Below are 17800 nucleotides of genomic sequence, written 5' to 3'. Positions count from 1 at the left end.
GATGGAAAACCCCACCTTAAAACAGGGGGGGGAGCAGGAAACTTGCAAGAACATCTTTAGGCCTATGAGCTCTATCAAATCAAAGAAAAAACTAATATGATACCATATTAAAGAAAGAAGAGGCAGCTGACAAAATAGAAAACAATTTTGAGGTCAGAATTTGACAGAGCAGGAACAAGACATCTGAAATTGATAACACTGCCTGTTCCTTGAGAGAAACTGCCAGAGTACAATTATTTTTTTAGTATGCACTTTACAGGAGGCAGAAAAAGTGTCGTCCTATTTCAAAAAATAAATATGTTCTCAATATCTATGGGACAATGTTCTGACAAGTGTGAAACATACTGCACCATTAATAAAATTTTAACACAAATTAATCATAGAAGAATGGTAAGACAAACTAAAGACAAAATGGAAGAAGTTCCATTCTGCAAAATAGAAAAAAATAGTAATACAGATTCTGAGGGACTCTCTACAAATCATTCATTTACATCTACACCTGAGAACATGATTAACATTCCTTGCCCACCCCCACCCTCCACCCCCAGGGAAAAGAAGAAGATAACAGCATTAACAATTATAAATTTCCACTTTTTGATGTTTTTTAAATTCAATTGAAATTGTAACCTTGACTGTATTCTGGATCCAAATGTTCACACTCATTGGAAGATGAAAGGTTTATTATTTCTTTAATAAATCTATCTCTCTGCTTTCTGAAGAAATACCGGTACTGGAACATATGAACACATACTGACTATATCCGATCACAGAAGTCTGAATAACGGTGAGCAAGCCCATATATATGACATTTGCAGATCTGAAAAAGCCATTTGATGTCAAAGCTTTTTTTCTGAATGTATTTGAATCAAGTACAGAGAAAGATGGGTTATCTACAATCCCTACAGGAATCAAACTGCAGTGATAAGAATCTTAGGTTATGTAAGAGAAGCAACTAAGTGTAGAAAGGACTTGGGCAGAGTTGCAGCTTGTCCCTTACCCTTTAAATCTGTATATAGAGCAGGTGATGCAGGAAATGTTAGGAAATAAAGTGTAGACCAGTCCAAGCAAGGTAGGCCTTAAAGTGATGTTTCTCAAAACATTTGTATGGAGCACAGCACTGTATGAAAGTGAAACATGAACAATGACTAATGTAGGAAGATAGTGGTGTTCAACAAGAATATTCAGAATGACAGGAGTAGATCAGATAGCAAATGAAAATATGCTGAATCAAGTTAGTGAGAAGAGAAAGATCATACCAGAGATGATGGCTAAGTTGTGGAAGAGATTTGTAGTGAAGGAAAGCTACGTAGCCATGACTGCCAAAGCGGCTGTGCATAGGTCTGTGCTTCTTCCAAAGAAGAAAAGGCAGATTGATAGAAAACCTCTACAGACACTCTGGACTTGTTCAGTTAGTTTTAGAGTGGAATGCTACATCAAACCATTCTACTGATCCAAACAAAAACAATAACATTTCACAAAAACAGCTGATAGATATTCTACATCTCCCGTGAAAATATTCAGAATTGTATAAAGAAGGAAGACTGAATTTTGAGCTCAGAATTTGACAGAGCATAGAGGGTCTTGTGTAGAAATTTTCCTGAATTTTTCCTACGAATGGATGTACCTTCTACCTGCCTCCCTAATCATGCATACTAAGCACCAAAGATGAACTGTTTAACGTTGGCCAAAGATATCATTTTATAGCTATCCAGAGTATAATTTTTCTCCAGATATTTCATTCACTTCAGGCAAATAGTGGGATAGTACCATATTCGAGTTCTCTACCCCAACACTAAAATTACATTCAAATAATTACACTTTGATATACATACAGTACAAACAGATACACCCACAGCAAAGACCATTAATCAGATAGTTTTCACACATACAAGTATACAAGGCTAATGACCAAGAACATTCAAGCCAATAAAAGAAAGCAAATATATTCATGTGGATGATGCTGAGTTTAAGATAATCCAGCACTTCAAACTGCAGCAGCAGCAACAGCAGCAGGAGACATTAGGCAACCAAAGGTATAACAGTTGAGACTAGAAAAGCAATCTTCACTCCATATCATGTGTTAACTGATCCTTCTAGGACTGTCAAAGAATGAAGAGGTGCTATCTTCTAAAGCCAGATCTAAAACATTAAGTATATATCTAGGGAATGATTCTTCTCGCTGAGAACCACTGTATACCCCAAGTCTTCAGTTCATCCAATAATTTATAGGATCAGTGCAGTGGAATCTCGACGTCATTAGCATATAGCCAAACTGGATGTCATATAATCCTATAATATGTCAGGTAATGTAGCTTATTTCTTTCTATTCTTTCCTTCAAATTTAGCAAAAAAATAAAGTTCCCACATTTATAGATGAAACTTATGGCTGGAATTATGAACAGGCCCAGGGTGCTAACAATTTGGGGGAGGGGGTGGCAAACTTTGCTAAACATAATAGCTGCTCCATGAAGGAATACTATGAATACTATGTTCATGTTAATTTAATTACTTTTGAATTTAAATTAAATAGTTTCTGCAATTTATAAATAATAAAAATAATTAGCACTATAGTAGAAGCTCAATATAACATGATTCAATACACCATGATTCAGATTTAATGCAATGAAGAGTATATCCCTCCCAAAAATATAAAGTATTAATTTATCCGTGAAATTCTTATTTTTGAAAGCCAGTAAATTAGACTGCTTAAAAATGGGGAAAAAGTACATGCAGGAGATCCGGACAATGAATTAATGCACTGAGCTATGGTGGTTGGTATAACATCTTGTTTTACTAATCAGTGGGTTGTCATTTCACTACAACAATCGCATTAATGTTACAGCTCAGCAATTCTTTCAAGGGCTCAGCCAATAAGAAACAATAACAATAAGGTACGGTACCTATCATGGTCTCAGCTTTTAAGGATGTAGGACTGCATTCCTGGGATACCAAAAAGCAACCAGAAACAAACAATTCCTGAGCTATTTACAGTATTTACATTTCTAGGAGTTCTTGCAAAGGCAAGCAGCAGTGTTCATGGAACCAGCCAAAAAACCTCTTACTCCACCTCCCCTCCTGTCAACAAGTGTAGGCTATTGTACAGTATTGTCATGCACAGTGTTGAATTCAGAGTTCACTGCACGTGCGTGATGTCACAGAAAAGCAAAGCATAGTGATAAACTCAAAATACTTGATCACGTGAAGAACAAGGAGTCAAAAGCAAATTTATCATGTGAGTAATATGTTGTCATATTTTTTGCTTCTTCTTCACTCTCATCATTTGCCACAGCGCACGCCACCTTCCGAGTTACTGCGGTTAAGCTATAATGCAGGGGTACAGTATGTTCTCAAACCACCACATTACATCAGGCTTTTACTGTAATATACTATTCAAATGTTTTCATATATTTTATATTTGAGCATTGTTAAATAGAGCTGTTACTTTATACCAGTTTCTTCACTTTTTCAAATGTATGCTTTTTCAATATTATATATACACAGTATATATATTTCTAAAATTTAAAAAAGTCTGTTCAGCATTTTGGATGACCACAAGGGTCCAGGAGAAACTGGAACAAATACAAATACATGCAAATGGCTAAAATTACACTCTCCATTTATAATTTAATGACAAAATATTTTAAAGTGCCATACAATTGGGGGTGCAAAATATTTAGTGAACCTTTCAAAATATTGGTACAGAGGTTATCGTTGATCTTATTTTCAGTGATGCCAAATTCTTTCAGGATGGATACCTTGTGCTTGAAAGCTGTTGCCCGAGTTCTGAAGAGAAGATACTCTACTGTCCATGCCTTTGTGTTCAGCTTATCTCTCTCACTGACGTGAGGTATGTATGGTTGGTAATAGCTTTCTTTTCCTCATAAACGCAAACTGCTTGCTGGTTGTCCTGCTCTACTCGCACCATTGGATCTAAAATCAGTCCTCATTTTTGTTTCTTGTCAATACAGATTATATCTGCTCAGTGATTACTGATAAGTTCTGAAGCACAGTGAACCTTCTTATAAACTTCCCAGCGCAATTTACTTAGTAATGTGGCAAGTGAAGAGCACACTCTATGATAAGAGTTTCTCAACAATTCTCATTTAGAACACTTCCCCAGCACATGACCCAACATCTCCCGTTCTCCACAACCTGGGTGTCTGCACAGTGTTGTGTGTTGGTTCCTCGGCAATGAGATTTTACCGGACTTGATGAAATTAGCCCATTGGGAACACGATAACCCCTTCTTAATATTTATTATTATTATTATTATTATTATTATTATTATTATTATTATTATTATTATTATTATTCCAACATTACAGCTAGAATCAACCGAATGACTGCCGCATGATGTGCAGTCTGAGAAGCAGGCAAATTATGTTACAATATTCAGTTACATTATGGAGAAATACTACATAAACTCCATCACCATTTATGAACTGTTAGTGGGCACAAGAGGTATCATACCAGAGATGATGGCCAAGTTGTGGAAGAGATTTGCAGTGAAGGAAAGCTACGTAGCCATGACTGCCAAAGCGGCTGTGCATAGGTCTGTGCTTCTTTTAAAGAATCATTTCTACTCCTTAATCACATACAGGTAATAATATGACAAACCTCTTGAGGATCAGTTTCCTGAAGAAAGGATTTTATATATTATATTTGCCTTTATTCATAGTGGTGAAGTTAGGACTCATGGTCCTCACTTGCACTTGACCAAACTTCTTGAACAGTGTACGTATGAGAAAAATATCAACCCACAATCTTATCCTAGAAACTATAGTTTACAAACTAGAAGCAACATAACACAAAATAACATCACATAAGCAGAATACATGTAAATTCAAATACATATTCACTCCTCAAAATTCATTCAACCAAGTGGACATGCATCAAAGAGATGCTAAGTGCAAGACTACTTGAACTATATACTGTATGGCTCTGATATTATAGGGAGACAGTTCCATATTCTAACTCCATTCACAACAAAGAAACGGCTACATGCTGTGTATCTGCTGAGAGTAACAGCAAGGGTGCTGCCAGAGCGCATGTTTGACTCATGAAATGAAGACAGGAAATTCAGTTGTGAAGATAAGTAATAGGGGGTATTCTCGTTTAACATTCAAAAGATTAATACTGCTATATGGAGATTTCTATACTGTTCAAATTTTAGAAGGAAAGTTCATGATACAAGAAGTAACATCAACATCATAGCCAAAGAAGATAAATCTAATACAAGAGTTCATAGGTCATTGTAATTTATTAATTTATTTAGTTGTTCTCTCATGGTATCAATTAGTATTACTGTCACAGTAGTAAAGTATAAGGAGAATAAGAGTATTTATAAGCCTATTTTTGATGTTCAGCAGCAACATATTTTGATAATATATTAGTGGGTGGAGGGAGGCATTAACTTTTTTTTTTTTACAGACATTGATAATGTGCTCTCCCCAGTTAAGACTCATTTATAATTATATCAAAATTTCTTACCGAGTTTTCACACAAAATAATTTAACCAGATAAAGTGAGCAGAGTAATTTTTTGTTCTTTACCACAGCAATCAATCAATCAATCAATCAATCAATCAATCAATCAATCAATCAATCAATCAAATCAACTAATCAATCAAATCAACCAATCAATCAAATCAACCAATCAATCCAATCAATCAATCAATACTGATATGCATTTAGGGCAGTCGCCCAGGTGGCTGATTCCCTATGTGTTGTTTTCCTAGCCTTTTCTTAAACGATCGCAAAGAAATTGGAAAATTATTGAACATTCCCTTGGTAAGTTATTCCAATCTCTAACTCCCCTTCCTATAAACGAATATTTGCCCCAATTTGTCCTCTTGAATTACAACTTTATCATCATACTGTGATCTTTCCTACTTTTAAAGACACCACTCAAACTTATTCATCTACTGATGTCCTCCCACGCCGTCTCACCACTGACGGCTCGGAACACACCACTTAATCGAGCAGCTCGTCTCCTTTCTCCCAAGTCTTCCCAGCCCATACTTGGGAACATTTTTGTAACGCTACTCTTTTATCGGAAATCACCCAGAACAAATTGAGCCGCTTTTCTTTGGATTTTTTCCAGTTCTTGAATCAAGTATCCTTCATCTGTCCAACAATTACAGCTTTAGATTTTGATAGATTAATTAAAATGTACTTTCCATGGGCATAGGTGTACATATTTTTTAACTTATAACTGTTAGGTTCTTCAGTCTACCGAAATAATTCTAACAATCCTCGCATATTTAAAACAAAAAAGAGGCACGAAATTCGGATGCGGGTTTTATTCGCGTCAAGGTTGGCAACATGCTCCTAGCTCACCTAGTTTTCGATACTGGGTGAACAGTTACGCTTTGTGTAACTGCAGATGGAAGAAAACTGCCCCCATATGTCATATTTAAATGGAAAAAATTCAGACTTTTAATTTAAAACTGCCTTTACATTTAAAAAAATAGTATTTTACAGAGTAATTTAAATTTAAAATTTCTCCGTGTCATGATATAATCCACCTTCTGGAACATGCAGGGGTAGCTTTCCGCACTTTCACTCATATCAAAGGTAATAAATTTCATATTAATCCGTACTGAAGAGCAATACACTGTAAAACAAAAGCTAAAGGTTACCACCTATTCACTCACTTCCATTTGTCGACAGTGTATTTCATAGTTGCTAAGTTCGAGTGAAATAACAATTCTTTTGTATTAAGTGTTTTAAGGAATGCCACAATATCATGTAACAGGCAGTGTGCGGAGAAGCAGAATCCATGAAAACTGGCGATGCCGACAGTTGGCGATAAAGCATGGCTCATAATTATAATCAATTCATACACAATGAACAATGTTGTCAATGCCAATGAAACTGCATTGTATTTTGATGCTTAGCCCAAGTGCACTTTTTAAAAGGAGATGGGGTCACTGTACTGTGTTGCAATGCAGACAGAAGCGAAAGACTTCCTCCCCTCATCACACGAAAGTTCGATAAGCCACGATGTTTTAAAGACGTCTGGTGCTTTCTGTGCAAGTACAAGGCATCTAAAAATGCAAACAGTACAGTAATCCAAAAAAAAGTACTTGCATAGGGGAGCCAACGTAATTTGTCCTCGTCTTTGAATCGTGTTGTTTTTTTTCGTTGCGTGAGATTATATTTGACAGTGATTTATCCGAGTGCATTATTTGAATAATGTAAATGCACCTTGTTGGATACATTTCGGGAATCATTCTTTCCATTGTACTTGAAAGGTTTTACTGTGAATCAAGGTGACTGCACGCATTGTTTTCTTTTTTCTTTCACTGCATGAGGTTATGTTTGCCAGTGAGTTATCCAAGTGCATTATTTGAATACTGCAAATGCATCTTTTTGGATACATTTTGGAAGTAGTTTTCTTCCATGGCATTTGAATGTTAATTGCATGCAGTAATGGATCTTGGAATATTTTGTGATGCAGCAAGGTTTGGCATTTCTGAAGTACGAGTTGTCGGTTAATTCGAAATCACGTAATTCAAAGTATGATTTTTGCGTACCAACGACTTTGAATTAATGAGATTTTACCGTACCAGAAAACTAACATCCAAGTTTGCCGGCGTATCTGTTTTAAGTGTTTACAATGCACAGAAAGAATTATCCACCACCAGTTGTGTTAATATCCCCATAAAAGACCACGTTGGAAAAGTATGTTAGACGTGGAGTGTGACGAATTTTTAAGTACAGTAATTTAGGAGAGGATTCTAGTGATACAAGAGACAACGAATCTCTCAATCTACAGGGAATCGAGCCTATTGCACGTACGTCAGATTAATGAAATACGTAGGCCTACTTGCTAATTTTCATGGCAAATATATTTTATAGCAGTGGTAATGTATTTTTACCATCTCAAATATATTCAGGCAAAGCAGCTACATCCGTAAATTTACACGTTCATATCTGCATAAAGACCACATGGACCTCATGGAGTGATATAAAATGTTTGTTTATGTCTATGTTACTCTTTCGATGAAAGGAACTTTAGTTAAATTCTCTTTTTTTCAAAATGAGCCTTCCTAAAATTAGGGTGCGGGAATTATTCGGCGGTGGGGATTATTCACATAAATATGGTATGTGACAAAAGCAAAGATGCTATTTTTGAATATGCATAAGCCAAAACACAGGTTCATTCAACAACTTCGGAAGAAATAAAAGGACCCTGCCAAAGCAGTTATTCCCATCTTTTGTGATAACCAGATACAATTCATGGTTCTATGCAGTCATCTACATCGAAGAATACCTTGTAGACATGTGCGAGTTCTTCAAGAACTCTGAAGAAGGTAGTTCTGCTATCCAATACATAACAAATACGACCAAAGAAACTCTCAAATGATACTGTATCAGGTGACTTTTGTTGCTGATTGAATCACTAGAGGGGCCAAAGTGCCCTTTCACTCACTAGTTGTACTAGAGGGTTAAGATGTGAAAAAGATGCTTTTCATTACTTCCAGAAAGTTGTTTTGGAAAGAAAAGAAGAAAAAATAAAAAGGAATACCCTTTGGGGTCAGTAAACCCTGAAAAATCCATTCCTATTAGCCAGTTCAAACACGTGGGAACATAATCTGTCACAAAGCTGAATGCTTTGATTTCAGCTGATCCAGCAGGTCCTTTTATTTGCTCTTTTGGCAACACCAGATGAATTACATCTAACTGCCTTGATGTCACCTTAGAGAATTTTCATACCGGTACCTGAAGGTGTTATTAATCAGTGAAGTTCTCAGAGTCATATTTTCTCTTCTATTCATCTGATTCACAGAAGGAACAGGCCGTTCCTGGTAAATCATTCTTCCCTTGAAGGTAGCCTGGTCAACTTCAGGAGTGTCATTGTCTGCACAGGATAGGGTGGCATGGAGAGCTGCATCAAATCAATCTCTTGACTAATAACCCAAACAACAATTCTTCTTCTTCTTCTTCTTCTTCTTCTTCTTCTTCTTCTTCTTCTTCTTCTTCTTCTTCTTCTTCTTCTTCTTCTTCTTCTTCTTCTTCTTCTTTCAGTTCACAAAAATGCAGTGATGGCTTCCCATTTCCTTGCCAAGTTTCATTTTATTTTAGTGCACCTGTGCATTAATTTCTTTGAGTCAATCAATAGGTGTTTTTTAATTTGTTAAAAATACAAATTAATATCATAATGGGATTTTAAGCACCACTGTAAACACTGCTCTGTAACTTTTTTCTTTTTTTCACTGATTACATATTCACTAAAATTATTTTCAAAATCTTCCTCCACTTGGAGGTTGCCAAAGACAAAGAATACACAAACAATTCATTCACAAATAAAATAAGTAAATTATGTCTCAATCTGGTGAGTCTCAGTCTGCCGAGTATAAGTGGTGTCTGTGTATCAAAAGAGAACCCCTGAGCACTTTCAGCCCCCAGTCAATGAACTCCTATATACAGTACATGGTTTTAATAAAATCACTAATTATCAACCTGCAACTAAAAATATGCAGAAATATTTAGTGATAATGCTTGTTATCCTAATGGTATGTTTTAGCTGTAGGTGATGGTGGGAATTATTGTTTTAAGGAAATTTACATCCCCTTCCCTTACTGTTCTAGTGTTTTCATTCTATTATCATCTTGTTAATCCTGTTATTGTGCAGATCCCATTTTTCTATGGATTTACAGTTGTTTTTACCTACTGCCAATCTTTTTTCCTCATCCTTATTTTTCACTCTACCAATTCCTCAAAAGATACATGCTTCTTTAAGTCAGATTTCTTGATTAAATGAATTATGAAACTTTTGCTGAAAAGAAGATTGTGTATGCTAAATGACCCGGTAGAGTACCTCTTTTATGTACCACACTTTTTAAAATAATTTTTCTTTATTTTTAGTTTCTTGAGTTACCTACCGAGATTCCACTGTACTACCTCACAGGTTTCATCATCATGAAAGAAATACAGTTTTAGAGTAAAAAAATGAGAAGATACAAAATAATACAGGGAAAAATGGATTATGAACAGCGAAGTACATGTAATTATTAATAAGATGGTTTTTTTTTTTGACAGAACAGCGACTGTACCATGTCTACTTAAACATATAAAGACAAGGAATTTTTGCCCTTCTAACATCTATCTTCTAGGTATAGTTTCCACCACTCTAATGCTTTTCTATTATGATTTATTTCATGCATAAGAAAATAAATTTCAAGGATCAAACATTTGATCAAATGTAAACTAATAACAGGCAAATAAAACTTACTGTGAAACAAGATTAAAAACACTCAATTATCTGATTCATGAGGAAAAGCATGAAGTACGTAGAGCTCCACAATACAATGTTGATGTACAGTTCCTTAAAACTAGCAACAAAAACATAGCAGAAGACACTGAACTCAACAAACAACAACAAAAAGTAATAATAAATAAACATTTAAACAAAAACATACAATATAAACAGGAAAGAACACTTCATAAATGAGATTAACAGAGAACATAATTACAAAATAATAAAACATATAAAAATGTAACTTGCTGCCATTTCATTCTTTTACATTCTAGCAGCACTCTGTGGCAAACATGCCTGAGGGAAACAAACCTGAATGTGAATAAAACTTACATACAAATGAGGAGACAATATTTCATACCAGCTGATGACTAGATACGACATAAGACTACCACACTCACTTGATCTTGATTTTATGCAGTTTCAGTTTGAAGCCCAAGAGTTCTGATAGGACTCCTGATAGTGCAGACAGGATAACAACTTTAGTGATGGTGTACAAATAAGGATTGGCTGACAGACCTGAGATCTTGAAGGGACTTTCCAACTCCTAAACAAAAATTTGATACATTAGTAATGGAATCATAAATGAATAAAAAATTCATAGTCTCATAATGCAAGCCATTAAATAAACACCACATTCAACCTAGTAACAGCTTTTCTGTCTTCCTGCATACATATATAGGATAGTCCAAGCAGAATGTACAACCAAACCCATTTTCAGGATACGTGTTATCTCGAATGAATGAAAACTTACATAATGTGAATAGCTGTAACTATGCGTGTGTTCTAATGTCAGATACTTGGACGTAAGTCTATTAGCCGCCATGATGGGTGGTTTGCAATCTTCATGTATTTTTGCACACCATCTTTCATCAAGGAGTTAATTACTCCCAGCCTTAGAGACAAAGATCATTTTGCAATTTTTGGTAAAGAGACAAAGCCTCTCATAGTGCATTGGCAGTGCCGGTGGCACCAAGTAGCCTGCGCAGTGGCCTCCACAGTATGCACTAGCCAGCATCTTGGTAGGTGTGCTAGGTACCAACTGATGAGCCCAACCTAGCACACGAGGGCGAAACGCTGGCAACAAGGAATAAGTTAGCTGGAAAATTTATAATGTCCAATAACGGACCATTTATATTGGTATTATATATTTACTCATTCGGGACAACCCTATGGGAATCAATATCTATATCATCTGATAGCCAAGCAGGCATCAATTTTTGGTAAAGAGACAAAGTCTCTCATAGTGCATTGGCACTGCCGGTGGCTCCAAGTAGCCTACGCAGTGGCCTCCACGGTATACACTAGCCAGCGTCTTGGCAGGTGTGCTAGGTACCAACTGATGAGCCCAACCTAGCACACGAGGGCGAAACGCTGGCAACCAGGAATGAGTTGGCTGGAAAATTTATAATGTCCAATAACAGACCATTTATATTGGTATTACGCCAACTACTGCTCGGCGTGCGCACTATCGTAAGTGGCTTATACGGTGCGAGAGCCGCGTCAACATTTTTAGTTTTATTTTCTATACGCTTGGCCATCTGGAGTTCCCACCTCGGGTACTTTCATTTCGAGCCAAGTCCTGCACATTCTATAAATTTGAGTGAAATCAGTAGTGACGGATAGGGAATGCCCCCTTGTTAGTCAAAAATGGAAGGGTATGTACAGGTACTTTAAGGCAGAAACAGGCTCCAAGAAGGACATTCCAGGAATCATTAATGAACAAGGGGAGTGTGTATGTGAGGATCTTCAATAGACAGAAGTATTCGGTCACCAGTATGTAAAGATTGTTGGCCACAAGGATAACGTCCAGATAGAGGAGGTGACTACTGCTAAAGAAGTATTAATTTACATATGATAACAATGACATGTACAGTAAGATACAAAAGTTGAAAACTAGAAAAGCAGCTAGAATTGACAAGGTTTCGAGGATATACTAAAGACAATGGTTTGGGGTATAGTACCATATCTGAGGTATTTATTTGATTATTGATTGCATGAAGGAGTTATACCAAATGAATGGAGAGTTGCTATAGTAGCCACTATGTATAAAGGACAGGGTGACAGACATAAAGCTGAAAATTACAGGCCAGTCAGTTTGACATGTATTGCATGTAAACTTTGGGAAAGCATTCTTTCTGATTATATTAGACATGTTTGCAAAATTAATAACTGGTTCGATAGAAGGCAGTTCGGACTTAGGAAAGGTTATTCCACTAAAGCTCAACTTGTAGGATTCCAGTAAGATATAGCTGATATCTTGGATTCAGGAGGTCAAATGGACTGTATCGCGATTGACCTATCTAAGGCATTTGATAGGGTAGATCATGGGAGAATACTCAAAAAGAGTGCAATTAGACTAGACAAAAGGGTGACTGAATGGGTGGCTATATTTCAGGAAAATAGAACTCAGAGAATTAGAGTAGGTGAAGCTTTATATGTCCCTGTAATAATTAAGAGGGGAATTTCTCAATGCAGTATTATTGGACCTTTATGTTTTCTTATATATATAAATGATATGACTAAAGAAGTGGAATCAGAGATAAGGCTTTTTGCAGATGATGTTATTCTGTACAGAGTAATAAATAAGTTACAAGATTGTGAGCAACTGCAAAATGACCTCAATGTTGTGAGATGGACAGTAGGCAATGGTATGATGATAAATGGGGATAAAAGTCAGGTTGTGAGTTTCACAAATAGGAAAAGTCCTCTCAGTTTTGATTACTCTGTTGATGGGGTGAAAGTTCCTTTTGGGGATCATTGTAAGTACCTAGGAAAGATCTCCATTGGGGTAATTACACTGACTGACAGAGCAAATGCAACACCAAGGAGGAGTGGTTCGAAAGGGATGAAAGTTGGGGAAAAAACAGAGACGGCACGGACGAATAATTGATGTTTATTTCAAACCGATATGCAGGTTACACAATGCGCACGGCATCGACTCAGTAGGATGTAGGACCACCGCGAGCGGCGATGCACGCAGAAACACGTCGAGGTACAGAGTCAATAAGAGTGCGGATGGTGTCCTGAGGGATGGTTCTCCATTCTCTGTCAACCATTTGCCACAGTTGGTCGTCCGTACGAGGCTGGGGCAGAGTTTGCAAACGGCGTCCAATGAGATCCCATACGTGTTCGATTGGTGAGAGATCCGGAGAGTATGCTGGCCACGGAAGCATCTGTACACCTCGTAGAGCCTGTTGGGAGATGCGAGCAGTGTGTGGGCGGGCATTATCCTGCTGAAACAGAGCATTGGGCAGCCCCTGAAGGTACGGGAGTGCCACCGGCCGCAGCACATGCTGCACGTAGCGGTGGGCATTTAACATGCCTTGAATACGCACTAGAGGTGACGTGGAATCATACGCAATAGCGCCCCAAACCATGATGCCGCGTTGTCTAGCGGTAGGGCGCTCCACAGTTACTGCCGGATTTGACCTTTCTCCACGCCGACGCCACACTCGTCTGCGGTGACTATCACTGACAGAACAGAAGCGTGACTCATCGGAGAACACAACGTTCCGCCATTCCCTCATCCAAGTCGCTCTAGCCCGGCACCATGCCAGGCGTGCACGTCTATGCTGTGGAGTCAATGGTAGTCTTCTGAGCGGTCGCCGGGAGTGCAGGCCTCCTTCAACCAATCGACGGGAAATTGTTCTGGTCGATATTGGAACAGCCAGGGTGTCTTGCACATGCTGAAGAATGGAGGTTGACGTGGCGTGCGGGGCTGCCACCGCTTGGCGGCGGATGCGCCGATCCTCGCGTGCTGACGTCACTCGGGCTGCGCTTGGACCCCTCGCACGTGCCACATGTCCCTACGCCAACCATCTTCGCCACAGGCGCTGCACCGTGGACACATCCCTATGGGTATCGGCTGCGATTTGACGAAGCGACCAACCTGCCCTTCTCAGCCCGATCACCATACCCCTCGTAAAGTCGTCTGTCTGCTGGAAATGCCTCCGTTGACGGCGGCCTGGCATTCTTAGCTATACACGTGTCCTGTGGCACACGACAACACGTTCTACAATGACTGTCGGCTGAGAAATCACGGTACGAAGTGGGCCATTCGCCAACGCCGTGTCCCATCTATCGTTCGCTATGTGCGCAGCACAGCGGCGCATTTCACATCATGAGCATACCTCAGTGACGTCAGTCTACCCTGCAATTGGCATAAAGTTCTGACCACTCCTTCTTGGTGTTGCATTTGCTCTGTCAGTCAGTGTACATAAATGGAATTATAATGGAATTGTAAATAAAGGGTACAGATCTCTGCAGTGAGGGTGTTCCAGAGGTGTCCAGTGAATTTCCTCCAGTTTTTCCTGCGTTAAAGCGGCAGTATGCGGCCTTGCATTGTCATGGAGAGGAATGACATTTCAGATTGGTTGCCGGTGGCGCTTGGTGCGATAAGCAGCTTTTGCTTCATCCAAAAGGTGACAATAATAGGCTGCATTAATTGTCCTTTGTTCATGAAGAAAATTCACCAGCAAAATGCCTACAGAGTCCCAGAAAATGGTTGCAAGCACCTTTCCAGCAGATGGGCGTGTTTTAGCCTTGACCGGAGCTACTTCGTCTCTTCGCCGCCACTCCATGCTTACTTGCTTTGACTCTTGGGGTCTAATGATGCACCCAAGTTTCATCACAAGTCACAATACAACATAAGAAATCCTCTCCTTTCTCCTCGCAGCGACGCAGGAGTCTCTGACAAACTTCCTGGCGTAAAGTTTTTTGTTCCTGGTTAAGGAGACGAGGAACCCATCTGGCAGACAATTTTCTGAAACGGAGTACATCTTGGATGATGGTTTGAACACTTCCGTAACTTATTCCTATGGCTGAAACAATTTGCAAAATTTTTATTTGATGATCTTCACCAATAATGTCACAAATGGCAAAATAGTTGTCTGCAGTGATGCTTGTCTGCGGTCTCCTTTCATGAAGTTCATTTCCACAGCTTCTCTTCCTGCCACAAATTTTTTATCCCACTCATACACTCGAGTCTGCAAAATTGTTTCTTTCCCAAACTGTGTGCAGAGCCGTCTCAAAATTTTGCAAGGTTTGGTGCCTACTTTTGCGAGAAATTTAATAATGATGCATTGCGCAACCAACATGTGGACCTCCTGCTCACTCATGGTGTACTGAAGCAGCCCAGCTCTCCACCGTCGTTCGCGCGAAAACCCCTTCTCCAGACCCCCTCCATCAACATCCTGGCAAAGCCCTGCCTCAGAATTATTACTAACAGCAGCAGTACATTCAAATTCCCATTTATATTTGATCTGCCTTAGTATGTGTCAGCTGGGAGGGGACAACGATAGCCCCTTCTCTCTATTGTTCACTTCGTCCTGTTTCTCATGGATCATCTGGAAGGTGTAACCAGAATGTTCTCATTCCAGCTACACCCGGAAAAGCCAGGAAACTTCATCACGGGGCATATAAACCAGCCGCCATAAACAGACAGTTAGTGCAGTGGAGTTTGACAGCAGAAGTAGCAGCTGCCAATGGTGTGGTTGGTGTCCCACCAGAGTCACTGTCAGAGTATCATTGTCTTGGTGTGTTGTTGGAGTAAGAAGTAGAGTACTGTGTGTGTACGGCCATGGAATCAGTGTGTAGAACAGTTGGTGTGAGTAGAGTTGGAGCAGTGTTCATTTTCAATGTTGTGAGTAGTATTGTAGTGCTTGTTAGTACTGGTGAGTTGTAGCTGTTATGTTACAGATGTTTAGTTGGCAGTATTGAGTAGATCACTGTGTGGTGCAGTCACATTGACTGAGAGTTAATTGCATTGACTGATCATTGTGTGAATTACTGGACTATTCTGGAGTCGAACCAAGGAACATTCGTGTGTGTCACGATTGCTAACAGACTGTTCGAACCTGTTTGTGTGCAGCTGTTATGTGAAATGACTCAGCGTGCAGAGCGAACTGAAAGTGAGGCCTGTCACTCAGGTTAATTGTCTGCCCCAGGTAATACCACCGAGACGGGCTATTTGCTCTGCGAGTACTAGAGACTTGTCAACGGCGGCGCCGGCCGATACTCGTATCAGAGTTTTTGTTTCTCGCCTGTAGTTCCGTAATCCTTAGTCCACACAATGAAGGTGGCGCTCATGGCCTATCGGACCAATTCTTGCATAAAACATATGCAGCCACACATGTTGCATCTGATGGAAGGTGGGGGACGTGGCAGTATTTGACATAGCTTCTTTCTCTTTTAAAGTTAAGAACTTTAAAATTGTTCCGTATTGAACTGAGAATCACAATACTAAAAAGAAAGTATAGAGGTTCCACCTTTTCAATACACTGTTATTAATTTGTACCGATATTAAGTTACCTCTTGTTTCATTTCTATTTAAGTCTCCTTTTCTTTAGGCTTCATATTTCCGCATTGAACTGAGGAACTTAAGTCCTACACTGTATCCTAGGACTTCATGTATGTCGCTTTCCACTCTTCAACGTGCCGATAAAACAAATGCCTATAAGATCTTGCTTAGCAACAACTGTACACAAGCTGCATCTCTCAAGATCAATCTTTTAATGAGTCGTCTCTCAACATTTTATGTTGGATCAAGTTTTTAACTCGTTATTTACCATCAATTCAATGTCTTTTTACGTGATTACAGCACAGCAGTAATATACATGACTGTCACGTTACAAATGAACTTCAACTGAATTTACTTCATAAAAAGTGTCGATATTTCTACGTAGACCCTTCTGATTGTGAATAACGTCTTATATTTGTTATGTGCGTTTATAATTGTTTATGATTTAGTCCTTTTGCCCTGTTTTCTTGATCGGCTGATGATGACACTTTAAATGCGTCGAAACCAGTCGCAAAGTTAACATGTTGTAACTTAATATTGGTACAACTTAATAACAGTGTACTGAAAAGGTGGAACCTCTATACTTTCCTTTTAGTATTGTGCTTCTTTCTCTGGCGAGTTTCCTCTTCCTGTCTTCGACGTTCCTTCTCAAACTGTGCAACTGTAGCTGAGATGGTAGCATGCCAGCAAGGGCGATCCAATGCAAGAGTATGCCAAGTATTTGGGTTTATATCTACTCTTCTCAAGGTCCGCTGAAGTTGGTCTTTATATCACTTCACAGGAGCACCACAAGTCCTCTTGCCAGTGCTGAGTTCACCATACAGGATTTGCCAAGGGAGTCTGCTGTCACTCATATGATGGATATGGCCTGCCTGTCTAAGCCGATGACCAACGATGGTGGCTTCAATACTGTTTAGCTTTGCTTTCTCGAGAACTGCTATATTAATTATACAGTAACCCCATTTGATGTTCATGATGGATCTAAGTTTTTGTTGATAAAAGTGTTCCAGTTTCTTGATGTCCCGGTGATATAGAGTCCAGGTTTCACACCCATAGAGTAACATAGAAATAATAACAGCTTGTTACACCATTATTTTTGTGCGGATACTTAGATCTTTGTTCTGGAATACACAATGTGAGAGACGTTCGAAGGTCACATGGGCAGCCTGTATTCTGATTTCCACGTCCTTCTCAGAGGTACAGTGCATTGAGAGAATACTCCCAAGGTACAAGAAG

General features: G+C 38.9%; 1 protein-coding gene across 2 annotated transcripts in view; it reads right to left on the bottom strand.

The window, feature by feature from the left end:
* Positions 1-17800, bottom strand: part of phtf (putative homeodomain transcription factor) — a 203857-nt gene that overhangs the window by 22783 nt on the left and 163274 nt on the right. The window contains exon 16 of one of the 2 annotated variants that reach the window (XM_067138331.2): positions 10665-10810. In XM_067138331.2, coding sequence (XP_066994432.1) covers positions 10665-10810 — 146 coding nt within the window. Of the gene's footprint in view, positions 1-8467; positions 10811-17800 lie in introns of those variants that run through there. The other variant, XM_067138332.2, reaches the window with a different exon arrangement.

This window comes from Anabrus simplex, chromosome 1, assembly GCF_040414725.1.
Source record: "Anabrus simplex isolate iqAnaSimp1 chromosome 1, ASM4041472v1, whole genome shotgun sequence".
Taxonomy (NCBI): domain Eukaryota; kingdom Metazoa; phylum Arthropoda; class Insecta; order Orthoptera; family Tettigoniidae; genus Anabrus; species Anabrus simplex.
This window is presented reverse-complemented; position numbering and strand designations above follow the sequence as displayed.